We start from the raw sequence: 16,424 nt of genomic DNA on the forward strand, positions 1-16,424 counted from the left end.
CTCACGTGACCGCAGGGCGCCCGTCTGGCCCCGCCCACTGCCGTGACGTGCCAGGGCGGGGCGGCGGCGCGCCACACGTGACGGCGGGCACGGGGGCGGCGGCGCCACCGCCGCCGGGCGCCCGGGAGCGCGCCCCGCTCCGCCACGGGCACCCGCCCGCCGCGGCCGCGTCAGGCTGACGGGAGCTGCTGCTCAAAGCACCGCGGAGCTCAACCGTGTGGGAACAGGTTCACCGCGCCAAGGGTCGCAGCACCGTTCCCGCTGGTCAGAGGAGCGCTTTCGTCTTCGCCTCAGGAAAAGTAGCAGTCTGGTAATTCATAGAATCATTTCGTTTGGAAAAAGAAAGGCCTTTTAGCTTATCAAGCCCTCCCCTCACTGCCAAGCCCACCACTAACCTATGGCCTTCACCATCTCCCGGGGCAGGCTGGCACAGGGGCTGACAACACTCTCGGGGAAAAACTTATGCCTCAGCTCCCATCTAAACTTCCCTCAATCTAAACTTGAGGCCATTTCCTCTTGTCCTGTCACTTGGGGATGAGACAGACCCCCACCTCCCTACAATCTCCTATCAGGGAGTTGCAGAGAGATATCAAGTCTCCTTTCAGCTACTTTTCCAGATTACACCCTGCTCCTTGTAAGACTTGTTCTCCAGCCCCTTCACCAGCTTTGTTAGACTGAAATCTCCTCAGATTAACACCAGTCACTCTGTACCTCTCTGCTTTACCAAAATGCAAGATATTTGTGTTTTTCAGGGACTCAAACTGACTCAGAATCTGCATCTGCTCCTATTTGTTTCCTAACAATTTCTGATTACAAAAAAGATTCATTAGAAAAGTCACATTTCTCTCAGCATCAGTGAATAGCTGTGCTGGGATACCACCTGCTTTGTGGAGCATCTCCTAGATTTAAGTTATTCGCAACTCTCAAATGCCTCAGTGAGAAACAATTTATTTGCAGGACAATTCAAGACAAAAATACTTGTGTGGAAAAAAAAAAAAGAGATCTCAACTTCGTCCGTAGAGGTGCATCAAGAGTCTGAGGTGATGTGAACTCTGCAGTGGGGTGCACGTGCCGTTCATTTGAGCACACAGCCCTGGCTAGATGGTATTGTGAATGTCTGTTATCCACTAGCAACCTTTACAGAAACAACAGGGACTATCTAAAATCTTATTTAATGATTTTAGGTTTTTACATTACTTTTTGTCCTTCAGCAGACACATAACATAGAGGAAACCTAAAAGAACCAGACAGGTTTCTTCTTAAGTTTATTAGACCAGGAATGCCACAGTACAAGTGGTAATCAGGGAACAAATGCTATTACATCATCATTTTTTCAGTGAAAGTTTAAGCCAGTTCATTAGAAGCAAAAGCTGTTACTCCCTCCATTCTTTTGGAGTGACTCTGCGAACAGGTGAAAAGCCCCACTCAATTCCAGTTTGTGTTAATACCTGTAGGAGGATAAAAATCACGATTAACAGCTCTGGAATCAAGTAAACTCTGTTAGAGGGCTATTTATACTGTTTCTAGTTTAGATTTCCTGTAACAGGACATAGCTAATTAATCACATGGGATGTATTTATATTAAATCTTTAAGTAGTTTTCCAATTCCAAACACCAAGCTTTAGAATCCTGTCACCATACTGTTACTCTCATACAGAATTTTTTCCTGCCAAAAGCTCTACCTGCACAGCTTAGAAAACTCAAGTGAAAGAGATAACACCTGTGATTCTGCTACATTTCAAAATCAGGCAATAGACTGACACAGAAATACAGGTAACAACTCAAAATATGAACTAACACAATTTTCATCTCTATCACATTACTGTTCACTTTAAAAGCTCCTAAATTCTGACCACGTAAGTTACTTCAAACGAATAAGCCCTTGTGAAACTTCATAGCTTGCAAGTTTACAGCTAGTTGCAACATAAAGATGAAAAAAGGATGACTTACATATGCCCAGATAACAGAAAAAGCTGCAGCTCCACCAAGGAGTACCAGGTTTCCATACTTATCATGGAAGTTGGGCTCATATTTACGATGAGCTTGTCTTACTGCAGTATGCTGAATGCCACGAGCTAATGAGCGTTAAAGAGAATCAGAAGTACAGAAATCAACTAAAGTATACATTCAAACCATTCACAATCCTCACATCCCAGCAACAGAGGCAAGCCTAAGCATTAGAAGACTAAGAAAAGATGAAAAAAATATTACACTTTTGGACTTAAAGGATTTGGAATGATTCCCAGAAAGGTTTGCATTGTCCTTCAGCTCTCCCACTTTCTCTCTAGAACATTATTCCCGAAGAACATTCTCTTGAGTTGCCTTTTTTTTCATTAATATGTTTTCTTTGGGCCCTCAGTATGGAAGTTCAAGTACACTTTCAGGTATTACTACTTCTCTACTAAAATATTTTGTCTAGTTTCAGAGTCCTATATGTTAATATCTATATTGTCAGTATGTGTATCCAATATAAGCATTTTCATGACGAAGCTCATCATCAGATTAAGGGGTTGAAGATGGTGGGTGTGGGTAATACCTTTCTCACTCTTCAAGATTTCTGAAGGGAGAGGAGGGAGCTGAAAAAGGAAAGTGGAAATAACTGGGCCTTTGCATGAGGTAAATAATGGAGAATGAAACAGAAGATATCTTCAGATGGCAGAATGCATGATGTATATTATAAAAGTACACTATAAATGGTACACTGCTTAAGGACAAGACAGAGTGAAGAATCAAACTACCAGTTTCAAAACAGAGATTGTTTAGTAGTTCCGTACAGAACATTTGATAAGACAGTGATTTGTGCATAGACGTTACAAAGATAATCTTTCAGTTTCAAGTCAATGGTTCACATTCACCCAGACATGACCAGAGAGGATGATGGCAATACCCATCCCTAGTGCTCTGTGAGGCTGCAAAATCCTTTTTAAATGGGAGGGAAAAAAAAGAAAGCCTGAGTATTTGCTGAGGGAAACACTGCTAAGCACGTTTATTTCAAGTGCATGCACCTCGGGCTAAGCACATCACGAAGTGATCAGATCTGAGAGGACTGGGGTAAGCACTCGGGAGAGTCTCAGTGAAGAGACAACTTCATCCTTCAGGGCAGGTCGGTGACTACACCTTGCCACATGAGGATACAAGACCTGGATGCGCCTTTGGCTGCATATCAAGGAGAAAAGGCACTGTGGAAGGGAACCCAAGGTCAGCACAAGTAAAAGCAGCTAGAAGGAGCAGAAAAAAAAAAACAAAGCAAAAAAAAACAGCAACGGAAGGACTGCGAGATAGGCACCCGCGGCCCCTCAGCTGCCGTGGCCACTCTGCCCCAGGAACTGTTCAGGGATTATCCTCACAGGGAAGGCAAGAACTGCCCCCTGGCGAACCACCTACTCCCAAGGAACACCCTCGGCCCTTCCACACTCCAGGGAGCCTCGTCCCCGCTTACCGGTGAGGTTCAGGGCGGCCCTGGCCACAGGGAACATGGTGACAAGCGGAGTACAGCCCTGCCGCCGGCGGGACGCGGGTACCCTTGGAAAGGCGGTGAAAAACAAAATGGTCGCGCCGGAAGTCGGCGCTGCGCCGCGCCAGTGAGCGCGGCCCTGTGGGTAACGCAGGGGCGGAGCAGGGGCAGTGCCTCGCTCCGCTGCAGCGGGGGAGGCTCCGAAGCCACCAGGGAGAGAGATACGGGCTCCTCGACAGGTGATGGTTGCAGGAACCCGCTCCACAGGACGGTGGGGAGCGCGGGGAGGCGGGCGCGGCCGGGACGAAAGCACTAAGAACCTTCTAGCGGGAGCTATAGTCGCAGTGTCAGGATGGCCGAGTGGTCTAAGGCGCCAGACTCAAGGCGTTCCGCGCCTTCCCTGAGCGGATTGGGTATTCTGGTCTCCAAATGGAGGCGTGGGTTCGAATCCCACTTCTGACACCACTTTTTTCCACCCCCTTTTGTGAATTTACGTTCATAAAAGAGCCCGAACTATAACCACAAACTTTAGTACAAACCGAAATTGCCAGAAATAATTTCATTACACTTTCTCAGAGAAATAAAACTGATGGATGAGTAAAACTCCATTATTCTGTGGCGCTTACGCTTGCGAGCCACAATGCTTTAAGCAGCCGCTGCGGACGGGTTTCCCGAGTCCATTTACCGTTTTAACAGTCTTTTTAACACGCGAGCCAACAATACATGTGCGAGTAAAAAATTAATGAAGCGAACGCCTTCGGGCTCCAAGTTCTCTTAGAGTTTTACTCTAGATTCCCTTTCCGTGTTCTTGGAGCTCCCTGGCGTCAGGCCAGGTGCCGCGCGCCCAGGACCTCGGCTGCCCGAACACAGCGCGGCTATGCCCCGGTTTGCGGTTTAAGGACCCGCAGGTGCTGAGGAATGGCAGGCTGTCTTCTCAAGCAGTGGAGGCTGCTGCGTTTGCAGCACGGCAGCCACGGCACCGTCCCAAAGGCGGCCAAGGAGCGCCGGCATTGCCGCCATACCCCGGGGGTCCCGGCCCGCCTCAACACAGCTTTGCCGCCGTCCCTCAGCGCTCAGCCAATCGAGTGCCTCCAGCTTGGCTCGCTCCTATGGGATAGCGCCTGCCTGCGCTGGAGACAGCTTTAACGAATCAGAGCCCGGCGGCCCGGCGGAGCCGCCAATAAGAAGCGTCTGGGCGGGGCGGCGCCACCTGTGGGTAGGCGCCGGCCAATGGGTGCGAAGCGGCCACATCGGGGCGGCCATGGCGGCGTGGCCGGTGCTGGTGCTGCTGGCGCTGCTGGCCTGGGGCGGGCCGCGCGCCGCCGGGCAGAAGCGGAAGGAGGTGAGGAGCCGCCAGGACACCCGCGGGGCTGCCCCCGCTCTGCCCGGGTCGGGCGGCTCCGCGGGGCCGGGCCGGGCTAGTTCCCGCGGGCGCTGGCCTGAAGCGAGATCCTACTGCGCCGAGCAGCCGCGGGGGCTGAGGGGAGGGCAGGGCAGGGCAGGGCAGGGCGGGGCGCGCACTGGGCGATGTGGCCCCATCCTGGGTCACCAGCGGGTCACCTGCCGGCCTCGGTGGCACCGGGCGGCGGGTGAGGGGAAGCCCGCGGGCACGCCTGGGGCCGGAGGGAGCTGTCATCTTTAATCGTACCATTATAGTTTTTCTTTTATTATCTAGTATGGTTAATTCCAGGTTCTTCTGTTCATGTCAAAGTCGCTGTGGGACTGTTATTTCAGTCGTAGGGTCACACAATGGAGAGGGCTGGAAGGGCCCTGCAGAGCTCCTCCAGCCCAACCCCCTGCTAAAGCAGGTTCACCTCGGTCAGGGGGCACAGGAACGTGTCCAGGCGGGTTTGGAAGCCTCCCAAGAAGGAGCCTCCACACCCTCCCTGGGCAGCCTGGGCCAGGGCTCCCTCACCTCAACACCAAACAAGTTTTGCCTTGGTTCCAGTGGGACTTTTTGTGTTCCAGGTTATGTCCATTACCCCTTGTCCTGTCACTGGACACTACTGGAAAAATGTAGCCCCATTCTCATGACATAGATCGGTGATTTGGTGGGGTAGGGTGGATGGGCTGGCTGTCTTTGGATATAATCAAAAAAATGTCACATATTTCCACACACTTGACTCCCAGGGTTAGAAAAGAGCCCTCTATCTGTGGTTGTGTCAGTTGTAGGTCAGACTAGCTTGTTATTTACCCAAAAGTATCTGAAGAAGTGTGTTACAAGGAAGTAGAGAAGTAGATGGTGATAAAGGTGACATTTGAGGGTTTGCCACTTATCTAATGCTTCTTTGTATAATGTTATAGATTGGCTCATTTTTAAGGAAGAGCAGTGTGCTGAGCACTCTAGAGTTCTCTAGATGTGTACAGCATCATTTTTTTTCCAGCAAAGTTGAGAATTATGTGTTGAACTCACTTCCATAGTGCTTCCATCCATTGTGTTGATTCCACTTCCACCAGCTTCTGAAATCTGAAACAGAGCATGATGCTTAGTATCAAATAAATACTGTGGGGTGATACGAGGCAGTTTATACATATGAAGGAAATCTTATGATTAGTTACATGAGAAGATGGCAGGGAGCTGACAGCCTTCCCTAGCATGTGTTTTAGGCAGAGTGCTTAAAGGCAAAGTGCTTAAAGCTTGTGTATAACTAAGTGGTTAAAGTAATTGAATAATATTAACATGACTGTCAAAATGAGCTGTGAATGCATCCAAGAATCTTAATGAAATGTCATATCATGTGATTGGTGTTCGTATGAAATACAATGCAGCTGTTTGTTATGGAAGATCTAAACCCCTTCAAGGTTATTATATGAGACTAGGGAAGAAAACCCACCAAAAATAAACCCAACAGTGTTTCTCTGACTTTGTTTTCAGATGGTATTATCAGAAAAAGTGAGCCAGCTAATGGAGTGGGCCAGTAAAAGATCCGTTATTCGAATGAACGGAGACAAATTTCGACGTCTTGTAAAGGCACCACCCAGGAATTACTCGGTGATTGTGATGTTCACTGCTCTTCAGCCTCACAGACAGTGTGTTGTGTGCAAGTATGGGCTTCATTTAGTCCTAAATTACAACTTGAAAGTCATCATATGCTTTGTAAGAAAGTGTAAGAATAGGATAAAGCTTTCACAGAATGTACTAGGGCACATTAAAGTGGGATTATCTTTGAAATTAGATGTGTGGGAATATATGTGCAAGATGGATATGGGAAAACAATATCTTAATCGTTATATGAATCATTAATATTGTCAAGATAATATAGTAATAATGATTTTATTAATGAATAAATTAATATTTGGTGCTTTTGATAGGCTTCTGGACAACTAGAGGGTGAAAACTCAACTTCCCTGGCATGAGCTGCTGAATAAATGTATAATTACTGCTGGCCATGCAGTGTAAAAGTTGCTGTTAATGAATATGTTGGTTGGTGCTTATTTTTTTTAAATTCTAATGTGCTGGAAGTTTCATAGAATCACAGAATCATAGAATGGTGGGGTTTGGAAGGGACCTTTAGAGGTCATCTCATCCAGCCCCCTGCAGAAGCAGGTTGACCTGGATCAGGTTGTATAGGAACATGTCCAGGTGGGTCTTGAAGACCTCCAAGGAAGGAGACTCCACAAGCCCTCTGGGCAGCCTGTGCCAGGGCTCCCTCACGTCACAGTGAAATGTTTTTTTTCTTATATTTAAGTGGAACTTTTTGTGTTGCTACTTTATCCCACCACCCCTTGTCCTGTTACTAGCTACTACAGAAAGAAGGGATGCTCCAAGCTCCTGACACCCACTCCTCTTTTAGTAGATTAGCACTGGTTGTGTTTGTGGACTTGACAGAACTTGCCCTTGAGTTTAAAAAAAACAGTGGTGCCAAATGCTTCAATGGATTATTAGATGAGTGACTGGCCTGGACACTGGAAAATTAACGTAGGGGGCTGTGGAAAGCACCAGTTATTGGGCTGGGTACTACAGCTCCCTCAGCTGTTTTATAACTTGTGTTCTGGACAAATGTATGTTAACAGTATCTCACTTTGTGTTTACAGGCAAGCTGATGAGGAATACCAGATTCTGGCAAACTCCTGGCGATATTCCAGTGCATTCACCAATAAGATATTTTTTGCCATGGTAGACTTTGATGAAGGCTCAGATGTATTTCAGATGGTAACATCTTTTCTTTTTCTATTCTAACATTATTTTTGACCTGGGCTTTGGAGACTGAGGGCAGGAAGGTGAAAATGTATCCAGAGTTGCAATGATTAAAGAAATAATTGATAAATTAAAAGCTGCCACTCTCAGAAAAAGTGAGGAGAAGAACAGAAAGCAGTAGCATGTTGGCAATAAATCTAACACAAATGACAAATCTGGAATAGGCACAAGGAATGAACTGGCTTCTCTTCCTGAGTTTGTCTCCTACAGTAACTTATAGTGTAATAATTATTAGAATTCTTCTGTGATGCATGAAGAGGCAAGATAGCCCTGACGTCAGGAACAGCTAGTACAATTTTTAGATGACTAGAGAATGACAGATTACCTTTCATTTAACTTATTTCTTCTCAAGGACCTGGTCATTTTGCTCTTCTGTTGACATGTAACCAATTGTTTGGGTTTTTTTAAAATGTATGAGAGCATTCCTTGCCCACTGCAATCGTGGATCACATTAACAGTTCATTATAGTTTCTCAAATCTTAGCTTTTTTAGGTACTCATCTGTATTTAAAAGCTGCATATTTTAGGCAATGATATTTTCTGAAATGGAGAAGTCTTTATTTAGGCTGGAGAATTGGAAAGGGATGTCTTTTATTGTTAAATTTTCCCATCCAAAGAAACCATTCATCAACCTATAGCCTTTACAGATTATGGTATCTATTCCTGTTTTGCAGATTTATCTCCTCAGAGGAGCATTTAGAGAAGAAAGACATTCAAAAAGCTTGAAATACTATGGGAAAAACAGCATTAGGAAAAGATAGAACTGCATTTTATAAATCACTACTTTTATTTACTGATTGTAGTCTCCTCTTAACTCCTCTGAATCTTTTGAGTCAGTAGCTGTAGATCTGAGTACTAACAAAGAAATGTCAGATGCTTTAAAAAGTATGCTCAGTTGTGTTGAAAAAAGGCCTACTCAGAGGTAACAGGTTTTTTCTAAGATCCCAAATAGCTAATAATGGAGCTAAAAAATCCAAACTGTTCCTCAATACTAAGAGGAGAAAACAGCATAGAGCACAAAAGGGAAACTGCAGGAGTACATTCATTACTGTTCCTGAAACACAGAAAGGTAGTCTGCTGCATGCTGTCCTTTTTTTTAATAGTCATTGTCAATGAAATCTGTTTATTGAATAGTTACAAGGAACAGAATTGTGTTACTAACTAGACTGTTCATAGTGCTGTATCTTCTATGAATTTTCTCAATACAGCTAAACATGAATTCTGCTCCAACCTTCATTAACTTCCCTGCTAAAGGAAAGCCTAAACGGGGTGACACATACGAACTTCAAGTGCGTGGCTTTGCAGCTGAGCAGCTTGCCCGCTGGGTGGCTGACAGAACTGATGTCAATGTAAGTATATCCAGACTTACCCCATCGTCACCAGTGCAGCAGTCCCATAAAAAGCAGTCCTGAGTAATTCCAGCTATGAAATGTGAGCTATATTCTGTGGCTAATGATCTGCTCTCAGATACTCTAATAGTTCTTGTCTACAAAAGCTAGTTTGGGCACATGACCCCATCTTTAAGGCTCCTTGCATTCTGAGTTCTAGTATTTTGTTTAATTCTGTGTTCGGTAAGTTGGTAAAACTTGTCTTCTTCCTTCCCCCTCTTCTTTTCCTGTGGAAGAGAAACAGTCTTTAAATTATTAGGTAAAGATGTACAAAACTGAAGTTACAGTAACAGGGGAAGAAGCATTACTTATTTCCCTAATCTGATTTATTATATAGCAAATTAGTGTGTGTTGGTAGTTTTTTCCCCTCTAAGATATTGTGGGTTTTGTTAGCAGGAGTGTGGGTATAATGTATAATCCCATTGAGAGAAAGTAATTTAGACATCCTCTATTTAGATCCGTGTGATAAGGCCACCAAACTATGCAGGACCATTGATGTTGGGACTGCTGCTGGCTGTCATAGGGGGCCTTGTGTATTTGCGTGGAAGCAACCTGGATTTTCTGTATAACAAAACTGGCTGGGCATTTGCTGCTTTGGTGAGTATTTATAACTCTTGTCTGCTTATCATCGTGAGTTTTGTAGCAATTCAAGTCTTAAAAAGGTTTTGAATTTAAAGATACTTAAACCTGGTAGAGGAAAATGAGGTGCATTTAGTTTTATGTTTTGATAGTCTGATAATATTATTTGATCTTGGTCTTTTCAGCTCTGTTAATGCTTAATAGGATGCCTTTTATACAAATAAAATGTGGGACAGTGCCTAGCCTAAGATTGTGTTCCAAACCAGTACATTTTGGTATGAAATGAAACGAAATTGGGTCAAAAAAAAAAGAATCCTTACTAAATGGTATTTCTTCTTTCCTTTTCAGTGTTTTGTGTTAGCAATGACATCAGGCCAGATGTGGAACCACATTAGAGGTCCACCCTATGCCCATAAGAATCCCCATACAGGACAAGTGGTAACTCTTTGTTTTCTTTTCTGCTTTTCTGTTACATTTCTGCAGAATAAGGTGATACTAAGAGGCAAATCAGAGTGCAGACTCTGTTCTTGGCTCCGTTCTTTTCTGTCAGTGAGGCTAACCTCGCCTGTAGTGAGCAAGACAAATTAGAGAGCTGTGGATTAGTTCAGAGAGGATCTGTCTTCTCTTAAAATATACTTGTAAAAAAGAGGTTTGGTTTTGTGTGAAACAGAACAAATGTAAGAAGTCCAGTGGAGGTTTAGATTTTCTTCTAGTTAGCTTTCTCCTTTTTTTTGCTCAAATGGAAGAAGAAACTCTTGTTTGCAAACTTGAACTTTACTAGTAAGAAATCACAAAACATTGACCTTAATCTAAACCAAAGTGATCTATGTGATAACTTCAACCATTACCTAGCATTTCATTTTGATAGGAAAGTAATTCCTGCAGTCATTTGTTTGATGAGTCATTAATTCTGTAAGAATGGTGGTATTAGTTCTGTGATGTTTTAAGAGTAAGCACAAATACTGCACAGGGATTTCTTAAGTGTGTTGCTTTCTCTGCTCAGCATTTGAGAGATGAGTAAGAAATGGAATTTTTTAGTCAGATGAGAAATATTGTTTCATTCACTATCTAGCAGCATGTTGAATTTCTTCTTAGAAACAGCTCAAAGTGCTTTCCATAGAAAAAAAGCACTAGACAGCAGTTACATGGTTGGTACTCTGATGGAAACAGGACGTACTGGTTCCAGAGTGTTACCTTGGAGTGTATTTTTGTTTGTCTCATAATCTTCAGAGTTCAAGGTCTCTGTGTGTGCAGAAACTTTGGTTATTCTAGTAGTCCTGGAAAGCTAAGAGGGTGCGAAAACAGTTCCCCCCAAAACTCAGTGGCCAACAGATGAAGTTGTTCATGCTCCAACTTCTGACTCCCTGAAAGAATGTGCAAAACCAAATTCCAACCTCTATGGCTGTTGTTAATCATGTCAAAGTTGACTCCAGCCTTTTCTAAGTTTCTCTTTGTCTCTTGCAGAACTATATCCATGGAAGCAGCCAAGCCCAGTTTGTGGCAGAAACACACATTGTTCTTCTGTTTAGTATCCTTCCTACTGAGAGATGTGTGGTTGGTGACATTTTTTCTCTTAATTTATGCTGCCTTTCCTATGCCTTTTTTTTTGTTGAGGCTCATAACTGCTCCTAATGCTGTTGCAGAAGCCTGTACAGCCTTTCTGTCTTGACCACTGCACTTCTCCTATGCTAGTGGTCTTTAACGGGAATAGAAAAACATTTACTGCTTTTTCACCCACTTTTTTCCTTGGTTAATGACTGAACTCAATAGTGTTAAAGATGTGGATCTTTGGATCCACTGGATTCCTCTGTGCATGTCTCTTTTCAATCTCACTTACTTAGTTCTCACTTTGGTGTTGAGCCTTCCTGTGTTACTGATCTCTCTTCTTGTAGTTGCTTGTTTACCTTCTTTACTTTTAATTGTACCACTCATTTGTGCAGACATTTCAGGACTTTTCCATGTCAGTATTATGCCATTAAGGAAAGCAAGTGGAGACTTGCAGGCTGAAAGGCAATAGCTTTCTCAGTTGTATAAAAAATATTTCTTTTGGAGTCATATCATTACTGTAAAATTCAATGTTCTTTTCCTCTGTTCCCACATGTCTGTTTTTGATCCATCATCTGTAACTACAGTCATCTCTGACTCAAGCTTTTCTTCCTTGTCTTGTCACCTATCTCAGCCTATGCATTCTTTTATCTTTTATTCAGGACTGAAAAATTTATTTAAGATTATCTTTTTGTTCTTGCAGCTTCACAGTCCCAAATTGTTTACATTTTCTAGCATGCAAGTATACAGAATAGCAGACAGGCACATCATTTCAAAAGTTCTGTCAAAGCAGCTGTCCTCTTCACTGCTTGACAGTGATTTACAAGTCTTTTCTATTGCAAGAGCAATGTTCTTTAAAGGAGTGACTTCTACTGATTTCTTCCTTTGCTCTTCTTATTTTATCTATTCAAATCCCAATTGCAGCAAGTGATGCATTGTGGGGGCTTTTTTGTAATAAAACAATGTAAAGCAATTGATGCTTAAATATGCTGGTATTAAAAGAGCTTCACTCTCTTGCTGTGCATTCATCAGGGAACTACTGATCTTTTTCTAATCATTACTGTACTTCTGATAACTTATTCAATCTAGAAACTGTGTGTTGACGTTTATTTGTGGTATTACTGTCCCTCACATTATGGACCCAACCTACCAGTCACTGGAGACATTTAAAATGGTAGAAATTGGTCAGGTCCTGTATGCTGAAGTCACTTTTTTGCTGAAGGTAGCTGGCATCTGAAATGGAAAGAGTTATTAATGGTCCTGTTGCTGACATTTGCAAAGAATCACAGAATGGTAGGGGTTGGAAGCACAGACAACTGTGCTTCCTTAATTACAAGCTTTAAGGTTGTTTTTTTTTTACTGAATAATTAGAAAAGCCCGAAATATTGCTACTTGAAAAATATTCTACTAGAATAAATATTACATGTGTTTTATTCATGTTAACTGAGCAAAATGCAGAAATGGAATTTCTTTGGGGATTTTTTTGAGTGGAGTAGAAAGTAGAAGGAGTGAACCAAGTTCTCTGATAAGGAATGCTGTTTCATTACAAGCTGAGGTAGTAAATGCATGTTTCTAATTTTGTATGAAACCTTCCAGTTCTTATTTTAATTATCTGAAAAGTTGCCATACTAGTGCCTTTCAGTTGCTTTTTTCCTCCCTCATAGTTACTGCTTTGTCTGGGAAGTGTTTTAATTTTTCCAGTGAGCTTCAACGCCCTGAGTATGGTGTGAGAGCTGCATTTAGGAGATTAGGAATGACTGTATTATATTGAGTCTATTGTATTTTGTTGATTTAGCCTTAAACAGCATTCGTAGATGGTGGTGTTACTTTAGGAATGGTACTTCTGCACGAAGCTGCTACTTCTGACATGGATGTGGGGAAAAGAAAAAGTAAGTACTAATCTTTTCTCTACTAAGAGAAGGCACATTCAGTGAAGATTTTCCATCCACAGTGTTAAACATTTCTATTAAATAGTGTGGTTTTGTACCCTTCCCACCTCTGAGTGGACGTGAATCATTTGGTTTTTCAGCAGAATTTGGAGTTGCTTAGACAACTGTAAGATAAAGCTTTTCTGGGAGAGATAAAGATGCTTTGCAGCATTTTGTGAGGAAGGGAGAAAAGAAAGAACTGACATGCTCTTAAAGCAGTGGTCTAAGATTGATTTACAGTAGGAATTTGACATAAAATGGATGTTAATTTAGTTTTCCTCAGTGACTAGTAAAAGTTTCATCTGACCAAATCTGTAAATGTCAGTGATTGCTTTTGAAAACCCTGGTCACTGTGGTGTTTTGGGGGACCGCTGTCACATCACCAAAATGTTATTCTGCGTCTCTTGCAGTTATGTGTATTGCTGGCATTGGCTTGGTGGTGTTGTTCTTCAGCTGGTTGCTGTCTGTCTTCAGATCTAAATACCACGGCTACCCATACAGGTATGTCTTTTTTGCTGCTTCAGAGATTGTTTTCCTGTGCATTGCAATTCAGCTACAATACTCTACAGTTCTTTGAAGGAAGCAGATTAACAAGAGGACTTCAAGAATAAGAGTGATACAAAAAGAGGGTTTTTTTAATCTGGACTTATGAATGCATCTGTTCCTGCTGACTGCTGTTTCTTTGTCTGATGATACTAATATAAGCCAGAATGGAGAAACAGGCCTATTTTCTGAACTCTAATTTGATGGGAAGTACTCTTTTAAAAATGCTGCACTTGCTTCTCAAAGAGTGGCAATATTGCTTGATATAATTATCAGAAATAATGGTATTTGGTGGATATCATGACTGTTCAGCCTTGCCAAAGGAAAGATTGTGGTACTTTCCATGCCATTATGTATTATGAAATATTTATATTTCCATAGTGATGTCTCAGCCAATTTATACTGGAATCAACTGTCTCTCATTTTTCTTTTCTTCCTTATTCATACATCTTGATTATTAATGCTTTCTTGTGTAAACAAGGAAGATGGCTGATGCTTCAGAGCTGATACAGTTTGAGATTGCTTCCTTAAAGAGTCTAATGCTCCTAACTGACCACGTAATATTTTGTGTGGTTTTCCTGGGTTTTATGCATTTTGAAGGAAAAAATACATGTTGAAGGACCACTTTCTAACCATCTCAGCCTCTGCAAAGCATTTAATTTGTCTGGAAGGCTAATCCCATAGGCAAATATGATCCCCTTTCTAGGAGAAGTCAGTTCTTAATCAAAAATAATGATAAAATCTATTTCTCAAGACCAGAAGAGAGCTGAACTTATTCCCCATGTAGTAACTGGTCAGCTTTTATTCTGGTTTATGCAATGGTCTGATGTACTTCTGCTTTGTTGTAGGCAAGATGTCTTGGTTTTTGAGTTACTAGAAGGCTTGCTTTTAAGCAACTCCACAGCAGTTTGTTGTAGTTGCATCAGACCCTGTTCCTCATTCTGATACTCTCAGCGTATGTGAAAGTGGAATGTTGCATACTTTTGTTTCTCATAAAGTTAATAAGAATGTTTGTGGTTTTTTTTTCCTGCAGTTTCCTCATGAGTTAAAGGATTCCAGAATCTGTAACATCAGAAAGGTGGTGACTCTGAAATGGTGTGTAATGGAATGAATAATGGAATGGAAGAGCTAAATATGTATGGTTCATGCTACCTCTCTTTACGCTGAATGAGACAGTTAAACACTGAACCAAAGACAACATGTAGTGCCTTAAATGTAACAAGCAATTTTGTCTGAAGGACACAGAGTATTAAGATGCAATCTCTTTATCTTAAGCATTACATTTGCTTAAACAACTCTACTTCTAGTGAAATTCAGAACTTCATGCTTAGAACTACATCTCCATAGACTAACTAGAAGCAGTACTGTAAATACACTTGGATAATCTGTTTTCCATATGTTTATTTTCCCCAGAAATACTTATCACTTTATTTCCTGTTTGTGCCTAGCAGGTGACAATAACTTCTCTGTTATACCTGTTCATGGTTGGGGAAACCTCTTCATATGCCTGGAAATCTTTTCCTTCAATTTGTGTGCAACCCTCGGAGCATACTCCAAATTCCAGTGTGGAATTTCTTCTCATTTCTGAGAAGAGTATTTAACTGCTCTGTGATGGGAGAGGTTGCTTCACAGATGAAGGGAGAATTTTCAACAGGTAGAACTGATTTACTAATTCAATTATTCTTTGCCAAATGCATAATATTAAAGTGTAAACATTGTCTCAGAGCTGAAAAAAGCAGCACCCACCAACACACTCTCAAATAGAAACCAAAACTGCAATGGTAACTAGCTATCTGTAGCATAAATTAATGGTTGCTAACTGCTCAGAGCCCTAACAAACCCAACAGGTACCATAATTTTGGTCGCTGTGTGTGAACTTTTGCGTTTTCCACTTATTTCCAATTTTTGTCCATGGGGGGAAGATGGGAGTGGGCAGAGCTACCTAATTGCAGGATAATATTGTTACCCCAGGAGAGCTTTGTTAGCCTTACAATTGAATGCATGTGCTTTCTGTTCTCTCATGTCACAAAGATACTTTGCCTTAAGGATTCTTGAGTGGAAGATCTTGTGCCTCAGCCCAAACTGTTGTATAGTTCTGCACCTGTGCTACAGGAAATCATCCTGTAGTACAGCCTGATGGAGAAATACTTCCTTCTGTAGGATGTGGTGGCCTTGATTACTAGACAGAGGAAAATACGAGACTTTTGTCTTCTGCTGCCTCTCCCCTATGTTAAGGGGGTTATAGAATTGGGATGCTTTAGATTGAATGACACAGTCCTTTCCCAGATTCAAAGTAGAATGTTATTGTTATGCAATTTTACTACATTTAACACACATCTCAAGTGCCTTAACTTCACTAATGTATTGTTTGGTGTTTCAACTCGTTGAGATGCATTTTTCTATGCCATACAGAATGACAAGCCTTAGTGGAATGGATAAATTGTGTGCCTGACTGGATTTTGGACAAGTTTCAATAAAATTTTTTAGTCTAATCCATGCTTCTGTGTCTTTTGACCTTTAATGTAAAACAATGCAAACAAGTCTCTTCACTATTGCTTCAATGTATTAATAATGAAAAATGTCTGTTTATAGTAAATAACCTGAGTGTGGCTGAGAAGGCTGGATTAGCAGCATATATGTGTTTATGTGGGAAATTACAGCCCAAAATGTCAATACTAGAGATCATGTCATGTAGCCAACTAATAGCATAAAGACTGCATGTTTTCTCCTTGTTTTTGACAGCTGTCCTGAGGTGAAAATCTTGGTTTCCTGGACTCTTAAATCAACTAA

General features: G+C 42.1%; 2 protein-coding genes and 1 non-coding gene across 5 annotated transcripts; 2 read left to right on the forward strand and 1 right to left on the reverse strand.

Moving 5' to 3' along the window:
* Nucleotides 1-1,248: 1,248 nt before the first annotated feature.
* On the reverse strand, nt 1,249-3,560 carry LOC104557574 (cytochrome c oxidase subunit 7B, mitochondrial). The gene is made up of 3 exons (XM_010201844.2): nt 3,440-3,560; nt 1,951-2,075; nt 1,249-1,448 (listed from the first exon to the last, which is right to left on the reverse strand). Exons 1-3 carry the CDS (start codon nt 3,474-3,476, stop codon nt 1,374-1,376), a joined length of 237 nt encoding a protein of 78 aa, XP_010200146.1. The 5' UTR covers nt 3,477-3,560; the 3' UTR covers nt 1,249-1,373.
* A 240-nt stretch (nt 3,561-3,800) lies between these two features.
* On the forward strand, nt 3,801-3,916 carry TRNAL-CAA (transfer RNA leucine (anticodon CAA)). Its single transcript has 2 exons — nt 3,801-3,838; nt 3,871-3,916. It is a non-coding gene; the product is annotated as a tRNA-Leu (tRNA).
* A 762-nt stretch (nt 3,917-4,678) lies between these two features.
* Nucleotides 4,679-16,126, forward strand: MAGT1 (magnesium transporter 1). 3 transcript variants are annotated; one of them, XM_062006774.1, is made up of 10 exons: nt 4,679-4,796; nt 6,330-6,499; nt 7,490-7,607; nt 8,860-9,000; nt 9,496-9,636; nt 9,967-10,056; nt 11,083-11,146; nt 12,978-13,052; nt 13,502-13,592; nt 14,668-16,126. In XM_062006774.1, exons 1-10 carry the CDS (start codon nt 4,716-4,718, stop codon nt 14,681-14,683), a joined length of 987 nt encoding a protein of 328 aa, XP_061862758.1. In that variant the 5' UTR covers nt 4,679-4,715; the 3' UTR covers nt 14,684-16,126. The 3 variants fall into 3 exon arrangements, with proteins under 3 accessions (XP_061862758.1, XP_061862759.1, XP_061862760.1); XM_062006776.1 differs by lacking the exon at nt 4,679-4,796 and having other exon boundaries at nt 6,368-6,446; XM_062006775.1 differs by lacking the exons at nt 13,502-13,592; nt 14,668-16,126 and having other exon boundaries at nt 11,083-11,172; nt 12,959-12,979.
* The last annotated feature ends 298 nt before the right edge of the window (nt 16,127-16,424 follow it).

This window comes from Colius striatus, chromosome 13 (genome assembly GCF_028858725.1).
Source record: "Colius striatus isolate bColStr4 chromosome 13, bColStr4.1.hap1, whole genome shotgun sequence".
Taxonomy (NCBI): domain Eukaryota; kingdom Metazoa; phylum Chordata; class Aves; order Coliiformes; family Coliidae; genus Colius; species Colius striatus.

Coding starts and splice junctions, on each gene's coding strand:
- MAGT1 (XM_062006774.1), top strand. CDS start 4,716: ATGGCGGCGTGGCCGGTGCTGGTGCTGCTGGCGCTGCTGGCCTGGGGC. Junction 9,001..9,495: donor CTGACAGAACTGATGTCAAT/GTAAGTATATCC, acceptor TCCTCTATTTAG/ATCCGTGTGATAAGGCCACC. Junction 11,147..12,977: donor ACACATTGTTCTTCTGTTTA/GTATCCTTCCTA, acceptor CAGCATTCGTAG/ATGGTGGTGTTACTTTAGGA.
- LOC104557574 (XM_010201844.2), bottom strand. CDS start 3,476: ATGTTCCCTGTGGCCAGGGCCGCCCTGAACCTCACCG. Junction 2,076..3,439: donor GGCCGCCCTGAACCTCACCG/GTAAGCGGGGAC, acceptor AACGCTCATTAG/CTCGTGGCATTCAGCATACT. Junction 1,449..1,950: donor TTTCTGTTATCTGGGCATAT/GTAAGTCATCCT, acceptor ATCCTCCTACAG/GTATTAACACAAACTGGAAT.